Here is a 24,521-nt window from a genome sequence, read left to right on the forward strand (position 1 = left end):
CTTTCAAACACTGGGAGCTGCATTTGGCAAAGGCCACCTGGTTGGTCAACACCCGGGGCTCCATCAATCGAGCTGGCCCTGCCCAATCAGAACTCTTGAATACTGTAGATGGAGATAAAGTCCCTGTGGTCCATATGAGAGGTATGTTAGGAAAGACTGTTTGGGTTAGTCCCACCTCAAACAAAGGCAAACCCACCCGAGGGATTGTCTTTGCTCAAGGACCTGGTTGCACTTGGTGGGTAATGCAAAAAGATGGAGAAACACGTTGTGTACCACAAGGGGACCTAATTTTGAGCGAGAAGAGTTTGTAATGTTTCATTGTATACATGTGTATATATATGTATAGGTAAAAACGGGGTTAATTTGGGAATGACTAGATGGAGTGGAATAAGGGGTGGATAATGTCCTAGTTCAGCTGGAGGGACCAGCTAACCCTGTGTGGTGGTGATCAAACCTGTGTATTCCACCCCCTCTATTCATTCCCCAAGGACAATGGGCCATTAGCAGCAGCTGCCCAGGGAGCCATTATCACTTCACACCCAGCCTGAGGGGGGCGGAGCTGCTAATGGGCCATCAACAGCTCAACAACCCCTGGCTCCCAGAGTTAATCACCCATTGTGTGAGTCCCCGCCCAGGGGGAGGGACTGAGTGCTCCCTGAGGGTACATAAGTGGTGGGTAGGAAGACCTCAGGACCTTCTCGTCGGATCCAGAGCAGCAGCAGGACCTCGACAGCAGGAGATCACCGCTCTCGCCCAGACCACAGCCCTCGCCTGCACCAACAGGTTTTCCTTTTCCTTTTGCTCTGGACTTGGGGGAGCCACAGGGGTCTCAGCAGAAGGGCAAACAAACCCCCTTGGGTTTGTGCCCCAGGACACTGGGTTATACTGCTGGGGTATTGTGAGTTGAAAGCAATTTCCTTTGTGTATCAGTGTTGTTATTGTAATATTATTATTAAATTTTAGCTCTGACTTATAATCTCTCTCGTGGTGAGTTCATTTCCCCTGCTGGTTCACCTTCAAACCAGCACACCAGGTCAGCCCACTACATGTCTGTCCACTGCCTCTGCTAGATGCTCCCAGATGGTCACAGACTAGTGCCCAGTTGCTGGGTTGCATGTACTTCAATTCTCCCACTCACCTAGTGGAAAGGCCTCCTATTGTTGTGCCACACCCTGGTCGCTCCTCCTCCCTAGGGGCTCCTTATGAGAGTGGAAGAAGTCACTCCTGGCCCTGCCCATGCTGAGGCAGCCAATCTAGGGCAAGCTGCCAGCTCCACATGGGTCTCAGTGCTCTCCTGGGGTTGCCTTGCCTCTAGAACGTTGCCCTGTTTGCTGTGATCACCTGCAATCCCCTGCTTTGCTGCGGGATGTGCCTAAACCAGAGCTGTTTGCTTTGGCCAATTAAGGGGAAAATAAGAAGCATTCCTTTAAGTATATCTAAGTAATAACACATATGCAAAATAAGAGGTTCAATGGCTGTGGAAGGAATATTACAAAAGCAAGCATATCAAGATACTGGTTTACAAACAGAAGAGGTTGCTTGTTTCAATGAGTATTTCCATAACACTACCACATAATGCCAAATTCAGGAAAAGCCAAGAGCTCTAGAGTTTAATTAATCTCGTTTAACCCTAGTGACCCCCAATTCCTCAACAAGACAAATCACATAATTTGTCCTTCCCTCTATTTTAAAAGGATTATTCTCGGTGCATTAAAACACTTTTTTACAACCCAAAAAGCAATAGTATACAATTTTATTTGCTAAATGTCAACATCCTTAAAGACAATAAGGTAAAAATAAATTCTTACACTTCAGTAACACCACAATCAGGAGAATTAAATTTACAGATGTGGTTTTGATTTGAACTCATGTTGCCAGCTGCCTTTAAACTTGCGCTTCTGGAGAAAAAAAATCCTTTTTCACCCACTGAATGTCTTTGTTCCACCCAGAGGCCAGCTCACCTTACCCCTGAAAGCCTGAGCTTTTGTCAGATTGTTCACATGATGAACAGCTGTGGATATATGGAAAACCTATTACTACTGGCAGAAAATGAAAGGTGGCAAATAGTTTCTGTGTTTATAATGGAAGAAAACCTCCAAAACATAAACATTTCAATAAATTCTGAAAGATTTATTTTTCCATCCCACACTTATTTGGTGAAAGCCTGCAAAATTAGTCTGTGTAAACACCATGATAAATGTAATTAACCTCTCTTGTTCAGGAATGTCCAGGGCCAACTAGACGGCTCTGAGCTTTGTAAACTGACTTGACTCACCTTCCACTACAGTAACTTCTGCAACTTGTCGGGTGGGACTCCATACAGCTGCTTTCCATTTGCGGTTAGTCCCTACAATGCGACAGGAGCCATCAGTGAAAATGGGGTAGCGTATTTCCTCTTTTGGCAATTGACTGTATGGTGGAGCTTCTTCCGCGTGTGTCACCTCCTCTTCTTCATTCTGCCACGATAGTCCACAGTCAATCTCCATTCTCCATCAGACTTACAAACAGGCCAGATGGGGCTGTTAAAGGGTGAGCAGGTCTTGCTGACCACCCCTTGGCTCTCCAGTTCACAGATCATTTTATGGATTGTAATCACAGCATCACGGTTCATTCGGTATTGCCGACGGTGCACTGTTGTGGTGGCAATTGGCACCTGCTGTTCCTCAACTTTCAACAGTCCAACAGCAGAAGGACTCTCTGAGAGACCTGGCAATGAGTTCAACTGTTCAATCCCTTCTGTCTTTACCGTGGCTATTCCAAAAGCCTATCTATGCCCCTTTGGGTCCTTAAAATATTCATTCCTGAGATAGTCAATGCCCAGGATATATGGGGCGGCTGGACCAGTCACAATGGGGTGTTTCTGCCAATCTCTCCCTGTCAAGCTCACTTCAGCTTCTAGCACAGTCAACTCTTGAGATCCCCGTCACCCCAGAAATAGAAATGGTTTCTGAGCCCACACGTCTTGATGGCATTAATGTGCATTGAGCGCCAGTATCAACCAAAGCTTTACACTTTTGTGGATCTGACGTGCCAGGCCATTGAATCCACACAGTCCAATAGACACAGTTGTCTCATGCCTCTACCTGGCTAGAGGCAGGGCCCCCCTAACACTGGTCTTGGTCTTAGCAGTCAGAGCTTTTTCTTGATGAATACATCTGGGAGGTGCCCTCCATTGGGTCAGATTCTTGCCCATGGGAAACTGGGACTGCACTTACTGCCCTTCTTCCATTCTCCTTCAGTTCTTGTACTCAGGCTGCAAGGGCTTGGGTGGGTTTCCCATCCCACCGTCCCATGTCTTCTCCATGTTTGACCACATCTCGGTTTGTGAGGTCTGTCTGCTTCCTCTGGTTGGGGGCATCTGGCACTGACTTCAGAGGTTCTGAATCACACTGGTGCCACTTGGAGAATTTCCCTAATTTCCACTCTAATCACTTTTACCTCTGCAGGCAGCATCTTGAGACTCTCAACCAATGTCTCTACAGCAGAAACACGGGCCTGTAGTGGGCTGTGGGTCATGCCTTCATATATCCAGAGATTATTTGCTATAGAGCCCACTGTTTCTTGGTTCTCTTCCCTATACATGAATGCCAGGAAATTGGTGTATTCAGCTGGCCCCTGGTGTGAAAGGGTCCACCACATCTGTGATGTGCATCTGACCTTCTCAGGGTCATTACTGGTTTGCCCACCCCTTCCAAAAAGCACTTCTAACAGTGCCATTTCTTTCAGACGTAGAATTCCTTCTTCCATGGTCTTCCAAGTCTTCTTAATGTGATGTTCCTGCAGGATTTCTCTATAAACAAACTTCTCTCTTATACTCGTTAGAAGTCATGCCCAGAGTGAAAGGGGCTTTAATTCCTTTACAAACACCTGTTCAATAGCCACATCCTGGGCCAGAACCCTCAAAAACCTGGTTTCAGAACCATTCAATTGTAAGGTTTCACCCATAAGGCCCCAAACTCGGATCAACCAAGTCAGGATGGGCTCGCCCGTGGGTCCAACAATGTCTTTCCGCAAACCACTGAGGTTATCAAATGAAAATGACTCGGTGATGATCTCTGGCTCTGGATCTGCTGGCTGTGAAGGTGCCGCTACCCCCTCATCATCCACTGAATGGACTGATTTGGTCTTATATTTCCTTTTCTGGATAGGGAAAACTTCCATAGGCTTGGACTGTCCTTCTGGTTTAGCCCCGTCCTGCATCACTGTGACACCACGGGTTTTACTCTCTTCCTTTTCTCCTTTCACTGTGACATCAGGGGTCTGACTTTCTTTGTTGCAGCCTTGATTCAGGTGGGTCTGGAGGACCACATTACAGGTTTCGTTTTCCCCTTAAAAGGACATGTTTCCAGCCTCAACCAGTTGGAGTCAGACCACCGCACCTGGGGCGGGGTCACTTGAGGTCATATATACCTGTGTTTTTGAATAAACTTGGGATTTGCTTGAACATCACATTGGTGTGTGCAGTCCCTCTAGGCCCTGGTTTGCAACAATGGTGAACCCGACGTGTCTCAGAACATGAAACCCACCTGCAGACCTGCCTAGAACCTTAAGAAGTGGCCCCTGAGAGCTGCTATGCCCCAGTTTTTTTGGGTGCTTTGTGGAGAAGCCGCCGAGAGCTTCTGTCTCCCGTAAACTTGGGAGTTTTGTGTAGTGGCCTTGAGAGCTGCTGGAAGAACGTGGACTGAAGGAACCACGACCTTCGAACCGGTGAGTTAAAGAAACATGGGAAATTCCAACTCAACTAAAACAAACTTATTCCTTGATAAATTTGAAAAACTAGCTCATGTTACAAAAACAAACATTGAAAGGCAAGCCTTACAGGAATTTTTGGATTGGTGTTTCACTCAAAGGCACCTAACAGATGCCAATTCCACGCTTTCCATAGAATTGTGTGATAAAATTGGGGCAGATTTGTGGAATTTAGTGCAAACTGCACCCGAAGAATTTCTGCCGCACATTTCGTCATATGCACCTGTCAGGAAAATGCTGTTAGAGGTAGAACGAGCCCGTAAAAACCTCGAGCTACCGGAGAGAAGGGAAAAAAGTCAGTTTCTGCAGGGCGATTTTCCCCCTGAACATCCTTCTGCACCGCCGTGGGCACCGCCGCTCGCAGAAACGCCGCCGCGGTACCCCTCTCCGCCCGTGCCGCCTGCGGGACCCCCGCCGTGGTACCCACACGCGGCACCGCCCGCTCCCGCTCCGGAAAACCCGACAGAATCACAGCAACCATGGAATCAAAGCTTTTCCACGCCGTTCGTCGCCGCAAAAAGCCAAGAAGTCGTCTTTGCACTGCCTTACAACTACCAAGAAACAGCCTATGCACAGCAAATGAGACCACCGGCTGCCGCTGTAGAAGCGGCCGGACCTCAGCAGCAACCTTGGAACCCCACGAGACACGCCGCAGAAAACCAAACCGTGAGTGACTTTTATTTAAATCCTAACTCCGAGAAGGCGCGATGGGGAATGCCCTCAGCCGAGAGAGACATGTGGAGGGGGGGACAAACCCCATGGAGTTTCTCTCTCCCTGTCCATCCACCTTCGGCGCCGGCTCCGCCACCGCCGCCGCTGCCGCCAATGCCCTGCGGGTACCTCAGGGCTGGGGTCGCCTCGCCGCCGCGCTCCCCGCCGCCCCGCGGGTACGTCGGAGTCGCTCCGTTGCGACAAGAGGCGGCCAAGGCAGACAGTTCAGCAGGGTTACAGCCGCCCGCCATAACCGCGTGGCCAGGAAAACAAAGAGACCACGTGATGGCAAAGCCCGCGAAATCAAACAAAGGAATTGTGCGCCCTTACCACGAGGCGCCAGGATCGCCCAAGCCCCCTCCCTACTGCCTGCCAATCACAGCGCGTGCGCCAGGCGCGGGTCCGCCGCAGCCCGCAGGGGCCGGGGGCGGATCAGTTCCCGTGCCACCCCCACCACCTCCTGCGTGGATCGACCGCGTCATGGAGAGGGGAGAGACTCCTCCCCAGTGGAGCGGAGCCACCGGAGCCCTCCCTAATGCAAGTGTCCCGAGAGCGAGTTCCCACAGCACCGGTCGCGCAGGAGACAAGCTCTGCAGCACCAGCGGGGACCCTCTCCCCGATAGCCTCGCGCTGCCTGCAGCTGCCAACACAGGCACCGGAACCCCCCGCGCCTGTAGGGACTTGCCCTGCGCCGGCAACCTGGTACCTGCAGTGTCCATCACCAACAGCCACACCCACCAGCTGCATCCCAGAATGGAGAGCAACATCACAGCTGTTTAAAAGCATGGCACTAAAAGAAAAAGAAGCCTCTGTTTGGGACATCCTGGGGGGAGCTGGGAATCACGATGTAGTAAAAAAGGGATTTGAAAGATCCAAAAATGCTGCTTTAGCTCCCTTTTCTAACCTTCCTAGAACAGGGAAGCCTCTGGTAACTCAAAAGACCATTTCAGAAGCCTTCACAGCTATGGTGAAGCCAGATGAAAAGCATCTAGCCACCATAATTCAAAGGGTAGTTAAATCCAGAGAGTATCTAAGTGTATCTCTTGCATTTGTAACTTCTCTTGTTGCTGTTACTAATCAAAATGTATGGATAATGCTTTCTCAACAAGCAAATCTAAAAAATTTCTGCTCAGATAACATGGTTAAAGCAGGAGAACCAAACAAAGTGTGCCTTATAGGAATACCTTATCATAACATCAAAGATTTTATTCCTTTTGGTATTGAGGAAGCAAAAGTGTCCTGCAGTGGTACTGGAGAAACCATAGCAGACATCATATGGCAATTGAATACTTCCTTAGAGAGAGATCCGCAAGAGCTAAAGTTAGCAGGAGCTCTCCCTGGAAATGAGTCATGTGTTGAATTTCACCCTGTGCATTCCAGTGTATCTGAATGGTCAAACAAACACTGGTCACAGCAATATTTTCCTGTGGGAAGCACAGATGTCACTCCTCATAATAAGAGTTACACCAATAGCAGTTGGTGTTGGAATGTTATTGGTTCACAAAATACAAGTTACCCCAAAACAAGATTGGTTCACACAAAAGGTAACCAGAGAAGAGCGCTGCCTCCTGGATATTTCTTAATTTGTGGTAATAGAGCATGGCCTGGAATACCTGCCCAGGTAAAAAGTGGACCTTGTTACTTAGGCCAGCTGACCAAATTTACACAATCAATACAAGAGCATGTTAAGTGGTCTAGTCCTCAAGCTGAGGAAAACACCATAGAACATTGGAGTGATACAGGAAATTTGCTAGCATCAGTTTTTTCCCCAGTTGGTGTAGACAGAGCATTACGTTTAGTGCAAATGCTTAACTACTGGGTGCAGGAACAACTAAACATCATTGCCAAAATGCTTAATGATTTCTCAACAGACGCTGATAGGATAGAACAAGCAGTATTACAAAACAGAGAAGCCCTAAGATTCTTGTTGATGATTCATGGTTACCAATGTGATGAGTTTAAAGGAATATGTTCCACAGAACTAAGCAAACACTCCAAAGAAGTACAAGCAGTGAAAAATAATTCTGACAAGCTAACAGTTAACATTTCTCCTTTAAAGAAATGGGTTCATTCCCTAAGCCTAATAACCTGGCAAGAAGCAGCACTGATTCAAGGAGTATTGATCCTAGTTGTTATTATGATTTGTTTGATTGTTCTTATTTGCAGGACTAGTCATTAACTGTCCAATCAAACAAGAACAGTCCAGTTCAAGTTAGCATGTTGTTTAGCCTGTATTTTAAAATTCTGTTAACTTTCAGTTAAAGTGCAGTTTTGAGCTTATTGCACTGCCAAGTTGCCCAGCAGGCTGTAGGGATAAGGACACCTGTCCCCTCAGCTGCTGAACATTTTCTGCAGAATGTAAGTAGTTATGTTTAGCCTTTGTGAATTTCCTCTGTAAATTCACACTTGTTTACTGCTTTACCAGGATTGTATAAGGACTAAAAGTCAAAGCTTCATTCTCAGACCTCTGTGATGGCCACACAGAAGTTCTGAGAATGGACCTTGAACATAAGGAGATTTAGTTCAGCTGGACTGAATTTGCTTCTTTACTAAGTTAAGTCACTCTGCACTCTTGGACACTTTGCACAAAATTTAATAAAATTCTTGTTTTGCACTAGTTGTAAGTTTTCAAATTCCAAACATACATGTCTTAGTCATGTATTAGTTTGTGTGAGTTTACAAAGGTTACTGTACCTCCTTCCAAAAGTCTATTTTGAAAAGAGAGGGGGAGGTAGGGATGTGTAACCTGCAAATACCCTGTTAAGTCTTGAATTAGCAAAATTTGAGATTTTCAAAATGTTATTTCTCAATTTTCAAAATTTTCAGCCTTTCTGTTCAAGTTGCAATATGCATGATGTGTATTATGTTGTTTGCATTTTTGCTTTGTTCTTTGAAACAAAAGGGGGAGATGTTGCAGCCCTGATTCAGGTGGGTCTGGAGGACCACATTACAGGTTTCGTTTTCACCTTAAAAGGACATGTTCCCAGCTTCAACCAATTGGAGTCAGACCACCGCACCTGGGGCGGGGTCACTTGAGGTCATATAAACCTGTGTTTTTGAATAAACTTGGGATTTGCTTGAACATCACATTGGTGTGTGTAGTCCCTCTAGGCCCTGGTTTGCAACATTCTTCCTTTTCCTCCTGCGCTGGGCTGGACTTCTGAATGCATTCTTGAAAAGCCCTGTCCCTACCTTCAAACATAAGGTAGGCCACAGTGATACAACCTTGCAGACAAACCATAAAGAACAAACAATTTCTGGCATCTAGTGAGAATTTAAACATCTCAAAAGCCATTGTAGGAAACCTGAAGGGGGAGTAGACCAAGGGTTGGGAGAAAACACTCCCCTGTGTTCCTTCCCAAGGGTCAGTAATATTATCACTAAATCCCCAGAGGTAACAATTTAGGTTAGGGCAGGAATACAGCCTTGAGAACACCATCCAAATGACACCCACAGGCATTGAATTCATAGCACCATAAATCCAAAGTAAGAACTCACTAATAATTGCAGCTATTTGAGTTTTACTCATTGATTTGTTGATAAGACTTAAACCTGCCACTCCTTTTGGCATGAATTTGTACCAACAAAAAGCCAATATATTATACAGGATGATCCAGATGGACCCTAAACTCAATACACACGTGGTGGCACAAGAAGAGTTATCCTTCTGGATTCAACTGCCCCACATTGGGCGCCGAAGAATGTCTTAGTCTGAGGGAAAACCAAAATATTTAGTAAAGACCAGAGAAGAGGATTCCTCCTCAATAATCATGTCACTCTTGATTAAATTTAAGAAAAAGGAATTTTAACTAGAAAATATATATAAGAAGGATAACTGTTCTTAACCACTATATCTATATATGTAGATATAGATATAACTGTAAACAGACCAGAGCAAACTACTCCCCCATCACCGAATGTAAAAGCAAAAGAGAACAACCTTCAAACAGTAGGTTCCTCTTGGTGCAGTTATATTTATGGACAGTGTCAGTGTCACACCTCGTCTGGCTGCGAGGTGAATTCTCAGCAAAGCAGAGATAAGGGGTGAACACTCACATGGACTCTCTCTCTCTCTCTCCTTGTCCTTTGTTCAAAAAGAAGAAGGAAAAGCTGGGAGTGGAGGAATGGTGATAATTCCCAGGAATTTCCTTGCAGTCTAAGTCGGTCCCCAGGAAGGAAAAAAAAAGGGTCTGCAGCGTGTCCCGAAGCAGCTGTGACTCTCACTCTCTCAGTCTCTCTCCCTCTCTCTCCGAAGCTCAGGGTGTCCAGAGATGGAAGAGGAAAAGCAAAGAGCAGAACCAGAAAAAGAGCTCTTCACCAGCAAGCAGTGGCTCTTTTACTGCAGCTGCCCAAAGAAAAGCCCAAAAGTCAAGCCAGCACACAGGGAAAAAAACCTCTCCCCACCTCCAGGTGCTGGGGTTCTGTTTTCTCACCTCCATCCCACCATTCAGCTGGAATCTGAAAGTCATCAGCCATCTTTTGTCCTCAGTCCTGGCACTCCAAGCCCAAACCTTTGTGTTGGTAAGGTGAGAAAAATTCTCTGAGGGACTCCTCCCAACATCACCTTCCTGTCTTTGAACCTTTAACACACATGCATAAGGTATGAGAAAATATTGTAATCACTTAGATTCAAATGTATAAATTAATGTGCTTTGGCACTTGTGCTTTGAAGTGAGTTGTGTAGCGTTAACTGCCTCACTTCCCTGCACATAAATAAATACCTGCTGCTAACGGAATACAAAACTTTCTCTTAGCAGTTCTTTTTTGGTGGCATTTTCGCTATCAGTATTATTTAGAATATTCATGACTAGAGTATTTTACAGTGGAAAACATTTTTTAAGCCTGTTTCATAATCCATCCTTGGAGGAATTCACCAAATGACAAGAGGGAGCAAGCTTGCTGAAATGGGCTCCTGGAGGACTCCCACTCATAAGAAAGTGTTACAACCACACTGTGCTGCTGTATCAATGGCTTTTCTCAGAGCAGCAGGCTTGGTCAACAAGGAATGTGCTAGAAAAGGGAGGGGGAAGAGTGATCACACTGCTAAATTATAACTGGAAATACAATTTCAACTTCTCTCAAATTAAAGCTTTACGTAATTTATATTTGTCAGGCAACCTAAGGTTACTTGTAGGTACAGAAAATTCAGGGGTGAGCAATTCAGACCTATACAGACCCTGTGAGAACTGGGGTAGCTATGAGCTAAGAAGCAGCAAGGAGCACAGCTGCTGCTAGGTGGTAGGGAGGAGGTTACTCCCCAGCAATTCACACAGTAGTTTCTGAACAGCTGACATGCACAGCTCAAGTTAATGGAGGCCCTTTCATCATAACACCAGCTCCTAGTACCTATATATCACTGCACCAGCATGCCCATGTCAGCTACAGAGTTGTAACCACCTTGCTGGACACTGCAATTAGACATCCAGAGCACATATTGCTAGCAAACCTCACAATTGCTAGCCTCCTGCTCACAAATATATTTATTTCCAAAGGAAAGCAAACTGAACAAAGGCCTGGTAGTGCTTTTGCGCATAAAAGAGGAGTTGCTCAGTTCTGAGAGCAGGGTGTAATAGCACTGAGCTCTGTGGGGGATGAGCCTGTCAAAGGTCCCTCCAACCTATGCTTAACATGTTGCTAGCAACTTACACTACTTGTACCCAGCTACTGATGGAAGATTAAATTGCGGGCTACCTCAGCAGTAGTCCCACCGCCAGCCCACACTGCAAATGTACCTTTCCCACTGCACTTCAAAACAGCATCAGATGGCAGGAACTGAAATATAGGTGGATGTGCTTATTCCATCACACCCTACTCCCCCATCCTCAGGTTCAGAACATTCATTTCCTTACCAAGGTCACATGCAATGCTATCCCTTCCAAGCTACCTGGCCCAAAACGCAGCTACAGATAACACCCTACCCACCAATAAAGCTACATGTATGCTAGGCTAATATACAGACTTCTTTTTACATTCATGCTGCTGACTCCTCCACCTCATTCACACATGTAACTTCTGCCTGATGTGCTTGTGTTATATCATAACATCCTCTGCCCCACCTCAATTTCTCACTCCCATTGCCAAATAATTGAGTACACTGAGGTACTTGCCTGGAATGCTACTCTACTATTAAGCCTTTGCTGGTTCCAGTGCAGTGCATCACACTGGGATGGTTCTTGCCAAGGTCCCCAGTAGAAAGCTTTTCTGGAAATGCTTCAGGATTTATATTCCTTTACCTTTCAGCGCTTCTATAAATTGACAATTCCTCTCTCAGAACTTTTGATCTTTACTGTCTTTTGTGACTCTCCTTTTACTTCCTAAAAAATCACAGCTGTGTCTCATTGCACATCTTCCTACATTTCCTCCTTTCAGTAAATGTTTTTCAATAATCATCTTTACTTAACTTTATTTTGTTATTCAAGGAGAGAGGGGGAAATGGACCTCATAACAGGCATGATTCACTGAAGTACATGTTCAAGATTCACATCTTTTTCCACTTATCCAGGCTAACATTGAACTCCCCCCATTCTTATTCCCAGTTTAGCACAACATATAGCCTTGAAAAAAAAAACCTCTCAGTTTTTCTCAAGTCTACATATCACAAATATTCACTACTGCTCTTTTAAAATTAAGCCATTTATTGCATGTTGATGAGAATTAAGACATTATTTGACTATACCTTATAATAAAAGAAATTCCATTATGATCTTATCAATGCACATTTAACTCTATGCATAAATCTGTTTCAAACAGTTGCACAAAATTAAGTCAATGGCTCTGTTTTACCAGTGTAATGATGAAGTCTCAGCCATGACCCAACAGAATTAGCTTCTGCTTCTGATAAAGTACAGTTCAACAAATACCCTTCAATTAAATAGAAAGTTGGCGCTTTCTGAAAAACAGGATGCATCTGACACAAAAGGAAATATTTATAAAATTTTAATTGGGACATAAGGTTTAAAAAGAGCAAGAAAACACCCACTTCATAACTTTAAATGCATTTTACAATTTCAAAGGCTACAGGACAACTAAATTACAGTTTGCCAACCTCCTTTCCATTTTGAAAGCTTAATTTCTTACAAATTAAACAATCAGCTTCCATGCCTTCACTAATAGCCAATGAAAGCAGACCATGTAGAGGGAGCAGTCATTCAGACTATATCCTCCTTAAATACACCTCTTCAGGAATCTACTGAGCTCTTTGATGTCTACCTTATCTCAGGCCTCACCACTTACCCAGTTCTCAGCCTGTCATCTATAAAAGTTGACTCAGCATTTTACTCTCTCTTCTCTTCAAGTATATCTTATCATATGAGCCAAACTCGTTTAATCCTAAACACTTCTTCACTCTTACCACCAAACAGCCACTTACATTATCATCTACATAACTACCTAGAAAGTAAGTCTTTAAATTATTGACAGAATACATGACAATGTAAAGTTTGATCACTGAAAACTGACAGTAAAACTAAGTGGTATGCTGCTTCTAAAAGTAGGACTAAACAAGTTATTCTCAGCTTCCTCATCCCATCAGACTGCCAATGTATCTGTTACAGCAAGTCCCATTGCATAGTCACTGCCTACCATTCATGCATTAGTAGCCCATTTAGCTGAAGCCACCTCTATAAATTCATGCATTTAGATTTGACCAAGAAAGCTGCATGACAGCTCTCTTACATATCACATCTTCAATAACAAGCTTAAAAAGTTACACATTTTGCCATCCTCATCCCTCTGATCTAGAAGAAGCAAAATTGAAGTTTCATGCTTTATATAATATAGCTACACTAAATCCAGATAAAAATACAATGAACTGATATTTTATCCCCAAGAAACTAATTGTAGTCAGTGTGCAAGGTTTCAGTTTACAACCTAAATCAATGAAGGAAGTAAGACTCATTTTGCATGTACAACAGCAGCAGTACAGCCAGTTGTCACTGGTCATAGCACAGTATTTCAGAATAAAAACATTCCAAGTTTCCTTCCTTTAGCTAATATATCAATAGTCTAAATTAATTGTTTTTTCCCTGTTCTTGAACTTTCAGAAATCAGTCGACTCAGCAGCATTGTCTTGAAGCACAAGTCACGCTTAATGTGGTCACAGAGGCCACCCTTGTAAATATGCAAATGAGTTTCACTAACTGTTTTGTCACCCTCCCAAAGCAGTGTACTGTTTTCCTCAAATATGAAAGGAAAACTAAGTGCTTCATTGAGGCAACTACTGTGCAAGTAATCAATAGCTTACTGTAAAGCTCTTCACAAAACTTGGCTGACTAGCTCATGTTTTCCAGAAGATTATTTGTAGATGTTTTATCAATGAATTTTTGACAGTCATTTTATCTGCCATCCTTTTATGGCCAAAACTGCAGGTAAGTGGCAAAAATTACCAGCCCCTAAGCATATGAAATCCTGAAGACCATACTATCTACATTTAATTATACTTACCATAAATGCACTATCAATACCAGAATTAATGACTGAATGTGGATTGATGCTCTATGAGCTTTAGGCCAGTCAAAATATCAACACTGAATGTAAAACTTAAATATTAATAAGGCACACCAGCTGCTCTTGACAAGGGTAAGCTAGAAGCCAATTTTCTGAAGAGTTTGTGCTGCCACTATGGCTTGCACACATAGCTGAACATTAGTATGCAGAGAGAATATAAGCCACTAGTATAAAAGAATGAAACTTTCAGCATGAGGAAACAAACCCAAGAGAGACAGTAACAATAAAAGCCTTTAACCCAAAATCTTGCTTTTAACACAAGTTTAAAAATACAAAAATAATTAGAATACATGCAAACTTGATCCTCTCTATTGTATTACAACTTGTAAATTTGTCTCACACTTGATTGAATTTTAAGTGCCTCAATGGTTACATGTTTTTTATTTCATTAGTCATTATAAATTAAACACAGTAGTCAGCTGCACAGTTCCTGCACTACTACCCAGATGTCAATAACCAGCTAGCAGTTAAACTTAGCATGTGTACAGTGCCACTTCTGAAAAGTCATACAACTACGTAACATTTGATTTTCCCAGCCTTTTATGGTCATTTGAACGCAAATAACTTTGTAAAAAAAAACCAAAAAATGGATATATATTAATTAATGCTCACTTCTGGGAAATTTCTTTCTATCATGTCATTTCCCCCTCTTATTTTTCTGACAATTTTTTAATTTATTAAAGGTCTGACACCAATTAACAATGCAAGATGACTTATGTAAACAGGCAGATTGTTAAATAAAGCAGGAAAAAAGGTAAATCACCTGAAATTTTAGCACATTAATTCAGTAAATTAACTTCTCATTTATCTGATCAGCTAGTTCTGCTACTGTGAATTTAAGCTTACTGAGAAGTTTTACTGCATCCTTCCAATTAACAGCAGACCTTCACAGTCATTGTCCATCCATTTCCAAAGCAAAAATCTCCAGATATTTCAAGACTCTCAAATATAAACTTGCAGCAAGGAATAAAGAGAATTAAAAAAATGAAGCTCTCCTTTTTAAAGAATGTGATGGTGCACATGACAACTATCTTAAAACATACCTCAAATGAAGTTAGTTTCCCCTCTTTTACAGTTATTTTTTCATTTTTCCAAAGGGTTTAATAAAAAGCATTTGTGGGGATTGAGACTGCAGGTGGTTTTAGTCTGGATGAAATATGGGGCAGCAAGAGATAAAAAAGAGCTGTGAGAAAACTGCTGGAATAGTTGGAACAACAAGAGATAAGAAAGAAGCTGAGAAGAAAGCAAGCTGTGGGAACGGGATGTGTTTTGATAATTTCTCATGAAACTAACTTACATGTGGAGAGCACGTGATATCCGATTAGAAGCTGTGGCAGAGTGCATGGACACAGCCGTAGACCTATGAGAAGTGACCGGGGGAGGGAATCAAGTTTTATATAGAGAGTAACTTGTAGATTGTGGTGCTTTTGGTGTGTGACCTGTAGATTAATAAATTAGTTTTGTGTGTGACACCTGTGACCCTGTACCCTTTGTCCGCTACAACTATGACAAGCATTGGTTAAAAATCCCACATTAGGAGACACTTCAGTCTATTTCTGATTTGACACAATTCATTAAAGTATCCTGTATGACTGCTCAGCTCCTACAGCAGGCCTCTTACCAGTTCTCACTTGACCATAAAAGAATTCTCTATACTTTAGTTACTATTAAAAAGCTACACTCCTCCAGTCTGTTTACACATTTGCAGAATTAAGTCAGAAAAAAACCCTATTTTAAGATAGTTTTCTAGACATTCTTGTCTTCATTAGTTGGGCTAAGGCAACAAAGACTGAATGCATATTGCTACCTCATCAGGAGACAGCATGGTAATGTATCACAAGGGCATCACATAAATCATCATTGGTGTGTAGCTAGAAGGAGAATGCAAACCAGCATACAGTACCAGCCAATATCTCTAGTGATACAGGTCACAGAACGTTATGAAACCATGTCAAGAGCTGCATACATATTCAGCTAAGAGAAGGTTTTTACATAGGTAGTTTTAGATAGTAAACCAAAAGGAAAAACTGGAATTTCAAGGAGACAAAACCTGCTCTAGTGTTGGGCAATCTAACAGGTTCATCAGAAAAAAACAAATTACATGGCAAAACATTGCAACTAGTTTCTGATTTTTAAGGAAACCAATTTGTCCAATGCCAACTTTTAAATTGTTTCAGCCTACCCTCATGGATTTTGCTTTAAATTAACTGTTCCTCTCAAGAGTGCAGAGAAAGCACGAATGCATCAGTTGTTGGCATGACAAGTAGCTCAAATTCAAGAATTGCTACATACCAAAACATCTGATCATATACAGAGATGGAATCACTTTCCTAAACTGAAAGCAAACTTTGATTTCTTGGGAGCAAAAAAAGCGTTGAATTTAGGGGGAAAATGAAATGTGAGAAACATGAAAACTGATCCAAAACAAACAATGAAAAGTTTTGTTAGGTCAACTCAATATAAACTTTTCTATAAAAGAAGACTCCTTGTTTTAAAAACTAGGAGAGGAAGTGATTTACAATTCATTTCTCCCTAAAAAATGAAAAACTCTAGTCCTTACCAATTCAGGGCTGACCAAAAGTTAAAGCATGTTATTGGGGGCATTGTCCAAATGCCTCTTAAACACTGACAGGCTTATGGCATCGACCACCTCTCTAGGAAGCTTGTTCCAGTGTTTGACCACCCTCTCTGTAAAAAAATGCTTGCTCAGGTCCAGTCTGAACTTCCTCTGGTGCAGCTTTGAACTGTTCCCATGCGTCCTATCGCTCGATCCCAGGGAGAAGAGCTCAGCATCTCCTTCTCCACTTCCCCTCCTCAAGAAGCTGTAGAGAGCCATGAGGTCGCCCCTCAGCCTCCTTTACTCCAAACTAGACAAACCCAGAGTCCTCAGTCGCTCCTCACAGGACACACCTTCCAGCCCCTTCATCAGCTTTGTTGCCCTCCTCTGGGGGCAATTCAACAACCTTCCCATCCTTCTTAAATTGTGGGGCCCAGAACAGTACCAGAGGTGACGCTGCACCAATGCTAAATACAGCAGGAACGACGTCCCATGCCTATCAGTGTTTGAAGCATTTGGGCAATGACCTTGACAATATAATTTACATGTTTCGTATCACCAGCTTCCACTATTTTTGTGCAGCCCTCCAAAATAGGCTCATATAAGGTAAACAAACAAAAAATTTAAAAACCCAAACAAACCAACCAAACAAACAAAAAAACCAAAACCAAATCCAACCAAAAGTATTTTCAGCAGTAGGTATACCATTTGTTTAGAATGCAGTTAAGGAGTCCAGAAGCATCAGTCAACACTTCAGTCATATTTATGCATATTTTCTTTCTTCGCATTGACCCTTGCCAAACCCTCTTGAAGCTATAGAAAAAAATTATTTTTTTTTCTTTCACAACTACTCATTGAGGTCTATTCCACTACTGAAGGCAAGCAAAGCCAAATTCACACCGGGTGTCCTAGAAAAGACTTCATCTTTGATTTATCATCCCTTGGCTTTATTTTCACAGTGAATTCCTAGATTAAATGAATTCAACCAAAAAAACCCCTCCCTACGTGCACTCCTGTCATTCTACACGGCTTGCAAAGACAATCAAGTGCAAGCAAGAGGAAAAAAAAAAGTCTCAGCACTGCCAATCAAACTAAAAAGGCCCTACTTCTGGTTTTGCCAGTCCTGAGGAACCACAGATGCACCTCAGACCTTTGAAAAAAAGAAAGCCAAAAGATTAAACTTATTTTTTAAACCCTTAAATTCTTTGAAAACTCTTAAGAATGAGAAAAAATGAAATAAAACAAACAAAAAAAAAAAACAACAAAAAACCCCCCGCGTCTAAAGCTGAACTCCATCTAGGCAGAAGGTGCTTAACCCAGGAACAGCAACAGAGCTTTCCTTCAGAAAGTAGAAGGCAAGTTTGCAGGATGCCCGCGAAGTTAAATCCGCTGCAGACAAGGCCGAGGGAGAGCCCAGCACCGTCCGAACCCGAGCCGCAGCACCGGGACCAGGGCTGCCGCCACAACTCGGCACGGCTCAGCCCCACATGGCGCTGCGAAGAAAAGGCGAGCAGCAGTCGCAGCCAAGCCGAGCCACCGCCAGAAGCCGGTCCAGCCCAGCTCACGGCGGGACAGAATGACCGGCCGTGTGGAGCCGCCGTCCCGCCCTCCCCCGATTGTCGAGCCAGCAGTGAGAAGCAATAGACTCTTTTGTCCGGTTTCCCATTTCGGGGGAGGGGGTTGCGGGGGTGCAGAAAACTGGTAAGAACGCAAACACGCAAGTGAGAACAAAGTGTCCAGTCGTCGCCGCCGCCGCCGCCTCCTCCTCCGCGAGGCACCGCCGCACAGCAATGCGCCCTGGCCGCATAGCGCGTAAGCGCAGCACCCCCCGCGGAAGTTTCCCGGGGAAGCCATAAACCCCTTCCCCACAGAAGTACCACCACCCCAACGGGGCCTGCTTGCGGGTGGGGGTAGCAGTTCACACACAGGCAGTACCTCCCCCGTCGGGACAGAAAGTACCAACCTCCAGTGCCCTTTTAACAGAGGTAGGGAGGAGTTAACCAGGAGCGCCAGCCAACAGAGGGGGAAGAACAGTGGCAGGAGGCGGCCGCTGGGTGCGGGAGCAGCAGCGGAAGGGGGGAGGGAAGTATTGTTCCAGAAGAAAGCGCAGCGCTTTTCTCCTCACCTCCCCCTCGTCACGGAGTGGGGTTCGTCTCCTTCGTGAGCTCCTCAGCGCCAGAGCTGCAGCAGCTCCCCGCCATCACATCTATCCACCCCCCTCTCCCCCCAGCGGTGGGACCTGGGCAGATCGCGCCTCCACCCTCTGGCTTGCCGCCGTCCTAGAAATGCCTGTGTTTGCAGCTTCCCCCACACCGCACCCTCTTTGAATTCTTTATTTTGGACCGCGGCGCATCACGCCCTCTCCCCCTGTCGTCCGCCTTCTGCTGATTCACTTCCACCAGCGGTCCCGAAGCGGGGATGGGGGGGGGGGGGGGGGGAGGAGGCATCTCCTTGCCATTGTGGCTCGGGGTATGGTGATGACCCGGATTGCCAAATGTGGGGAGTTGGGAGGGAGCAGAACCAAACGGGATTACACACTCTGGATTTCAGGGAGCGGACACAACGCGTCGGGAAAGTTAAAAGGACAGGCGAGGGGCAGCGTGCTCGGCTCCTCTGTCGGAGACCAGGCCGACCGTTGGCGGCGGGCGCCGTGGATACGTCACGGAGCAGAGCGAAAGAGTTATTCCGTATTCTGAACGTGAGGAGGAGGAGACTGGCAGAGGAAGTTGCCCGGCCCGAATTACAGCCTGAGTGCAGGCTGTACCGCGGAAGGGGGGCTGGGGGAGGTCCCCAGCCGCACGCGCCAAGGAGGTGGGGTGGCTCTGGCCCCTAGGCCGTACAGGAAGAGAGGCGGCTCCCCCGATAGTAGGCGAATGACCCGCGGCTGTGGAGACCTACAGCACCCTGCCCAGGTGGCCGCGGCCCGACTCCGCAACGCAGTCCCGGCCGGTAACTCACCGACTTGCAGGACGTTATCGACACAGCCACCATCTAGCAGAGCGATGCCCCTGCGAAAGGGCAGGCGATTCTCGTCGACGGCGGCGGTGTCCGCGCTCCCGCCAGGCGCGGTATCGGCGGTAGCTCCCCGGGGGGCGGTGGCGAGATCCTCGGCGCCAGTGTTGAAGGAGGAGTACATGCAGATCTCTCTCTCGCTGCGGGGAAAAGACCAGTAGACAATCCTGCGCTGCACCGGCTCCGGGATCCGTTCGAACCGCTCCTCCACCTGCTGGAAGGGCCACTTCTCCGCCACCTTGCGAGCCGCGATGTCCAGCAGGGACTCGGGGCTATGGGTCTTGCCGAGCGGTAGTAGCCCCAGGGAAGCGGAGGCGGCAGCGGCTACAGTAGCAGCTGCGGAGGAGGGTCCGGCGCAGAGCGCCCCACTGCCGAGTTGAGTGCCGCCCACCCGCTGGCCCGGCCTGCATGCCAAACTATAACCAGGTCTGCAGCAGAGACGCTTAGCGGGAAAAGGGAGTTGACGACGCTCCGCCATGATCGCACTGCTTCTAAGCAGATGGCGGAAGTGGATATATCCTATAAACGGCACAAGGAAGGCCGTGAGCCACCCCTTGGATCACGCCCCCTCTTCTCTTACATGGCCGTGAGGGGCGGTGCCAGCTGCCTCGCCCCCAGTGGGGTGCGGGGCCTTATGCAAATCGGCCCCATAAACATAAATGGAACAGCCCGAAGACGGCTAGTTCCGTGGGATGGTGTGCGCATGCTCTCTCTGACACCATGTAAGGAATGGAACGCGGGGGCGGGGCTGCTGCGGCTTCAGCCCAGTCACCTCCGCTAGGAAACGTGATGGAGGCGGGTTAGGAGGATTGTGGTAGCTGGAAAGTACAGTAACGGCTGAGGTGGCCACTCTCGCCTGCGAAAAGGTGGGGGCTGGCCGGCCCTTAGCGCCTCGCCCGGGGAAACAGAGCGACGCCCGCCTTTCGCTGGAGCTCCGCGGCAGTTGAGGGCTGCTGGGAAGCGGCTGAGGCGCTTTGGACGGCAGGTAGAAAGTGCCTGTGGGAGGCTCCGCGTGGGGTCGAGTGGCCTGGCTTGGGCTCCTGCGTCAGAGGCGGGTTGACATGAGCGAAGCCTGCGTGGTGGTGTCGTCGGGGTGCTGGGGCAGGATCTGGGATGGTTGAACCCACGTGTTCCCGCAACAAGTCCTTGAGGTGGCTCAGTGAGGCGCGACCCAAATTTCCATTCTATTAGAGGCACTACGGTATCTACGGCCATTGGTCCGCAGGGTGAGCCCCCGTCCCATGGGGTGTTGGCTTGCTCGTCGCGCGCACGCTCTGGACGCGTTTGCGTGCGGGTTGGTTGTGGCCTGGTGCGAGCTCCACGCAGCCGACTGGCTTCACAGGTGGTCCAGCTTGGAACCGCTCTGGTAGCCCAAGATGAAGGGCTCCGTGCCACGACCTGCAGTGAGTAAACTGAACGCAATTAACGCGTTGTGTTTGCCTTGGTGTCGAAAAGATCTATAAAAAGGCTAGTGTTGGCCATCTGTCCCGGTTAACTTTTTGCAAACGATGTGGTGCATAATGTTCTCATTTGCTGCAGAGCGTGAAGTGACAAGGATTCTTTTTATTTTCAGTATTCATTTAGAAAACATACCGACATATGGGATCGTACTAAATCCTCAAATCAAATGGCCTTCCTGAAAAAAAAAATTTAAAAAAGAAACAAAATGCTGATGAGCCACAGTAGCAGGCTGAGGATATAAGAATCCTGCATAGCAAATTACAGTTGAAAAAACTTACTCATATTGCTTGAATTTAACAATGAACAGCACTTGATAGTATATGATGCAGAAGCCGTGATTTGAGTGTCTAGTTGCTTCATTCACACAGGCTACTTTACCCAGCTAGACTACATTTTCCATGATGCAATGCAATTGTTCATCTGGGAGATGCATAGTCGGGAGATGGTTCCATCAGGGAAATCAGGAAAGAATGTCAGGTGTAATTATCTAAGAAGTACCAATAACAACAAGTTGACTTGAAACTTAATATCTACTTTTGTTTCCACCAAAAACAGACTGCACCAATAGTTTATTTTTTTAACAGGTGATTGAAGAGCTTTGCAGAAACTGTTTTCCCTTAAAAATGGATGGGAAATTCTGTGAACTGTATAAGACTTGCTGAGTGGTTTTTAATAAAAGATCAGCAGAAAACCTGAAGATGGTTTAAGATATGCAAGTATTTGCTTTTTAATATAATACTAAGCTCATAGACAGTACCATTTATTTGTAATTTCACAGGTAGAGAATCTTTTTACATTTAGGTATAGAACTTTTTTTTTCCTTTTTCTGCTGTTAGTTGCTTATACTAAGAAAATGGCTAATGGTTTTTAGTCAAGGAGTTTAAACTGCAGTCTACGTGCAGGGACTAAACTGTGTTCTGCATAGTTCATTTTCTGTATATACTACAAGGTGTTTTTTCTTTGGGATCATGAGAGTTACCTTCTGACCAGGAAATGAGTATAAACTGATGCTTGTGCTTCTAGGTATAGACCGCACAAAACAGTTACTCTTGAGGTGCCAGTTTCATAAATTCACAGATACCTTGCTAGGATATTAACTTGCATAATCATCATTATAGGCATATATTTTACAAGTGATCTACTGGATTTATATCCTTGATTCCAACAAACTTTTGGAGGTATTTGGGAGCCTGACTACTACAGACAAGAGACAAGGATGAGGTACTTTATTTTGCTATTAATATGGTATTGATTTCAGTATTTCTGAGAGCAAATAAATGGAATATGTAGAAGGTAAAAAATGAGAACTTCATGATTGCATGTGTACAAGAGCAAAGGAAAATGATATTTAATTTTCACACTATCACTCTGTTAATAATTTTTCTTCAATGTTCTTCTAGCGGTGTTTCTGTTTTAAACAAGTTGTGAGACACTGGATTATTATATTAATTATTGGCTTGGACCAACTCAAGTGTTTGTGTGTGGGAGGAACAGGTTGAATTTCACAAAGGTGAGATGGTGTCCTGTTCCATACCCCAGCCCCTTGGAGCCTCCTTGGGCAGGCCCAGAGCAGCTGTCAGTCAAAAGCAGCCCAGGAGCACTCCTCCATACCACACCCCCTGATGCCCCTAAACTAGCCTCAGATTGGCCAACACACTGTGAGTATTGCCCCTCACTCCACCCTGGAGCCCCATAATGGCCAGTGGGCCAGAAGTCCTGCCTGGGAGGGGAGTGGCCACAGGGGGCTAGAGCAGATAAAAATCAGAAACATGTGGTCTCCATGTGGTTGGATCCTACCATCTGGACATATGGAAGCTAGACTTGCACGGTACTCCAGGTGGTAGCTATAATTCTCTTTTTTCTCTCTCTTTCTTTACTTCTCCTAATCTCCTTTCTTGATATTTTGGGTAACTTAAAACCAGACAGGTTGGATTTTGCTAAGTTGTATGGGTTAGCATGCGTTAAGTCAATGCTTTGTAGAATGCTTTATTTTGGTTAAATGTTTAATTTGGTTAAATTTCCCTTATGTTCTAAAGTTTGCCAGTAAAAGCGTGTTATTTTACCTCCTGAGAAAATGTGTGTAACATCTTCTCCCTTGTGCCCTCTTAAGGTATAAAAGAACTGAAGGCCCTTTTAATAAATTTGGCAGGTGAATTTTTGGAGCCTTGTATATTTTTAAGGAAAAACCCCTTCAATGAGCTTGGAGTGCAAGCCTGGGGTCTTACACAAGTGTCTAGTAAGTCAGTAAAAAATGGTCTTCTAAGTTGAGTAATGGCTATTCTTTACCAGGTCTTAGCCGCCTGCTGCAATAAAGATAACGCACTAATGCCACTGGAAGAATTCTTCCTGTCATAGTAAAGAAGCTTTATAATGAAAATTGACAAATTAGAAAAGTGGAGATGTGCCAATGAAAAATAGAACTTCCATGATAAGCAGAAGTTATCTCTACTTAGTTATTCTTCTGTCATTTCAAATCTGGGCAGAAACTATCAAATTCACTTAAGAAATCCCAAATAAAAGCAGGTGGAAAAGCCCATAGATTCACCTTTTTCATCCATCTCCTACTGTATGTGGTTTCTGCGGCCAGGTTTTGGGTAGCGAGGGTGCTACAGGAGTGGCTTTTGTCCGAAGCTTCCCCTATGTCTGGTGGAGCCAATGCCAGCCGGCTCCAGGATGGGCTTCCTGCCGCTGGCCAAGGCCGAGCCAATCAGGAATCATAGTAATGCCTTCGTGATAACATATTTAAGAACAGAACAGAAAGAAAGCTATTGCACAGTTGAAAATTGCAGCAAGGGAAGAGCAGTGAGAACATGTGAACAACAACATAGACACCAAGGCCAGTGCAGGAGGGGGAGCAAGTGCTCCTGGTACCAGAGCTGAGGCCCCTGCAGCCTGTGGTGAAGACCATGGTGGATCAGGCTGTCCCCCTACAGCCCATGGAGGACCATTGGGATGCAGAGATCCACCTGCAGCTCATGGAGGAGCCCACGCCGGAGCGGGTGAATACACGAAGAAAGCCATGATCCCATGGGAGGCTCATGATGGAGCAGGGTCCTGGCAGGGACCTACGACCCATGGAGAGAGGAGCCCACACTGGAGCAGGTTTTTCCCTAGTAGGACTTGTGGCCCTGTGGGGGACCCACACTGAAGCAACTTGTTCATGAAGGGCTGTACCCCATGGAGAAATGACCCACAGGACAGCAGTTTTGTGAAGAACTGTTGCCTGTGGGATGAACTCATGCTAGAGAGGTTTATGAAGGACTATCTCCTGTGGGAGGGACCCCATGGGAAGCAGAGGAAAGACTCCTCACCCTGAGCAGCAATAGAAACAACTGACTGTAACCCCCATTCTCCATCTCCCTGAACTGCTGGGGGGGAGGAGATAGAAGTTGGAAGGAAGGAGGAGTGGGGGGAAGGTGTTTTTAAGATTATTTTACTTCTCACTCTTTTGCTCTGCTCCCGTTAGTAATAAATATTATATCACCACTTTGAGTCTCTTGCCCATGATGGCGATCAGTAAGTGCCC

General features: G+C 45.4%; 1 protein-coding gene and 1 long non-coding RNA gene across 9 annotated transcripts in view; one reads left to right on the forward strand and one right to left on the reverse strand.

Annotated features, from left to right (window-relative positions):
• LOC139683048 (zinc finger SWIM domain-containing protein 6) overlaps window positions 1-20,028 on the reverse strand; it is a 203,492-nt gene extending 183,464 nt beyond the window's left edge. For 2 of the 4 annotated variants that reach the window (XM_071577782.1, XM_071577781.1), the window contains exon 1: window positions 19,481-20,028. In XM_071577782.1, the coding sequence (XP_071433883.1) occupies window positions 19,481-20,012 (532 nt within the window). In that variant the 5' untranslated portion in view covers window positions 20,013-20,028. Of the gene's footprint in view, window positions 1-2,275; window positions 8,853-19,480 lie in introns of those variants that run through there. The other 2 variants (XM_071577788.1, XM_071577787.1) reach the window with 1 other exon arrangement.
• A 248-nt stretch (window positions 20,029-20,276) lies between these two features.
• LOC139683011 (uncharacterized) overlaps window positions 20,277-24,521 on the forward strand; it is a 28,285-nt gene continuing 24,040 nt past the window's right edge. For 4 of the 5 annotated variants that reach the window (XR_011699714.1, XR_011699711.1, XR_011699716.1 and 1 more), the window contains exon 1: window positions 20,277-20,519. This is a non-coding gene — a long non-coding RNA (uncharacterized lncRNA). Of the gene's footprint in view, window positions 20,520-22,113; window positions 22,217-24,521 lie in introns of all 5 variants that reach the window. The other variant, XR_011699713.1, reaches the window with a different exon arrangement.

Source organism: Pithys albifrons, chromosome 26 (assembly GCF_047495875.1).
Source record: "Pithys albifrons albifrons isolate INPA30051 chromosome 26, PitAlb_v1, whole genome shotgun sequence".
NCBI lineage: Eukaryota > Metazoa > Chordata > Aves > Passeriformes > Thamnophilidae > Pithys > Pithys albifrons.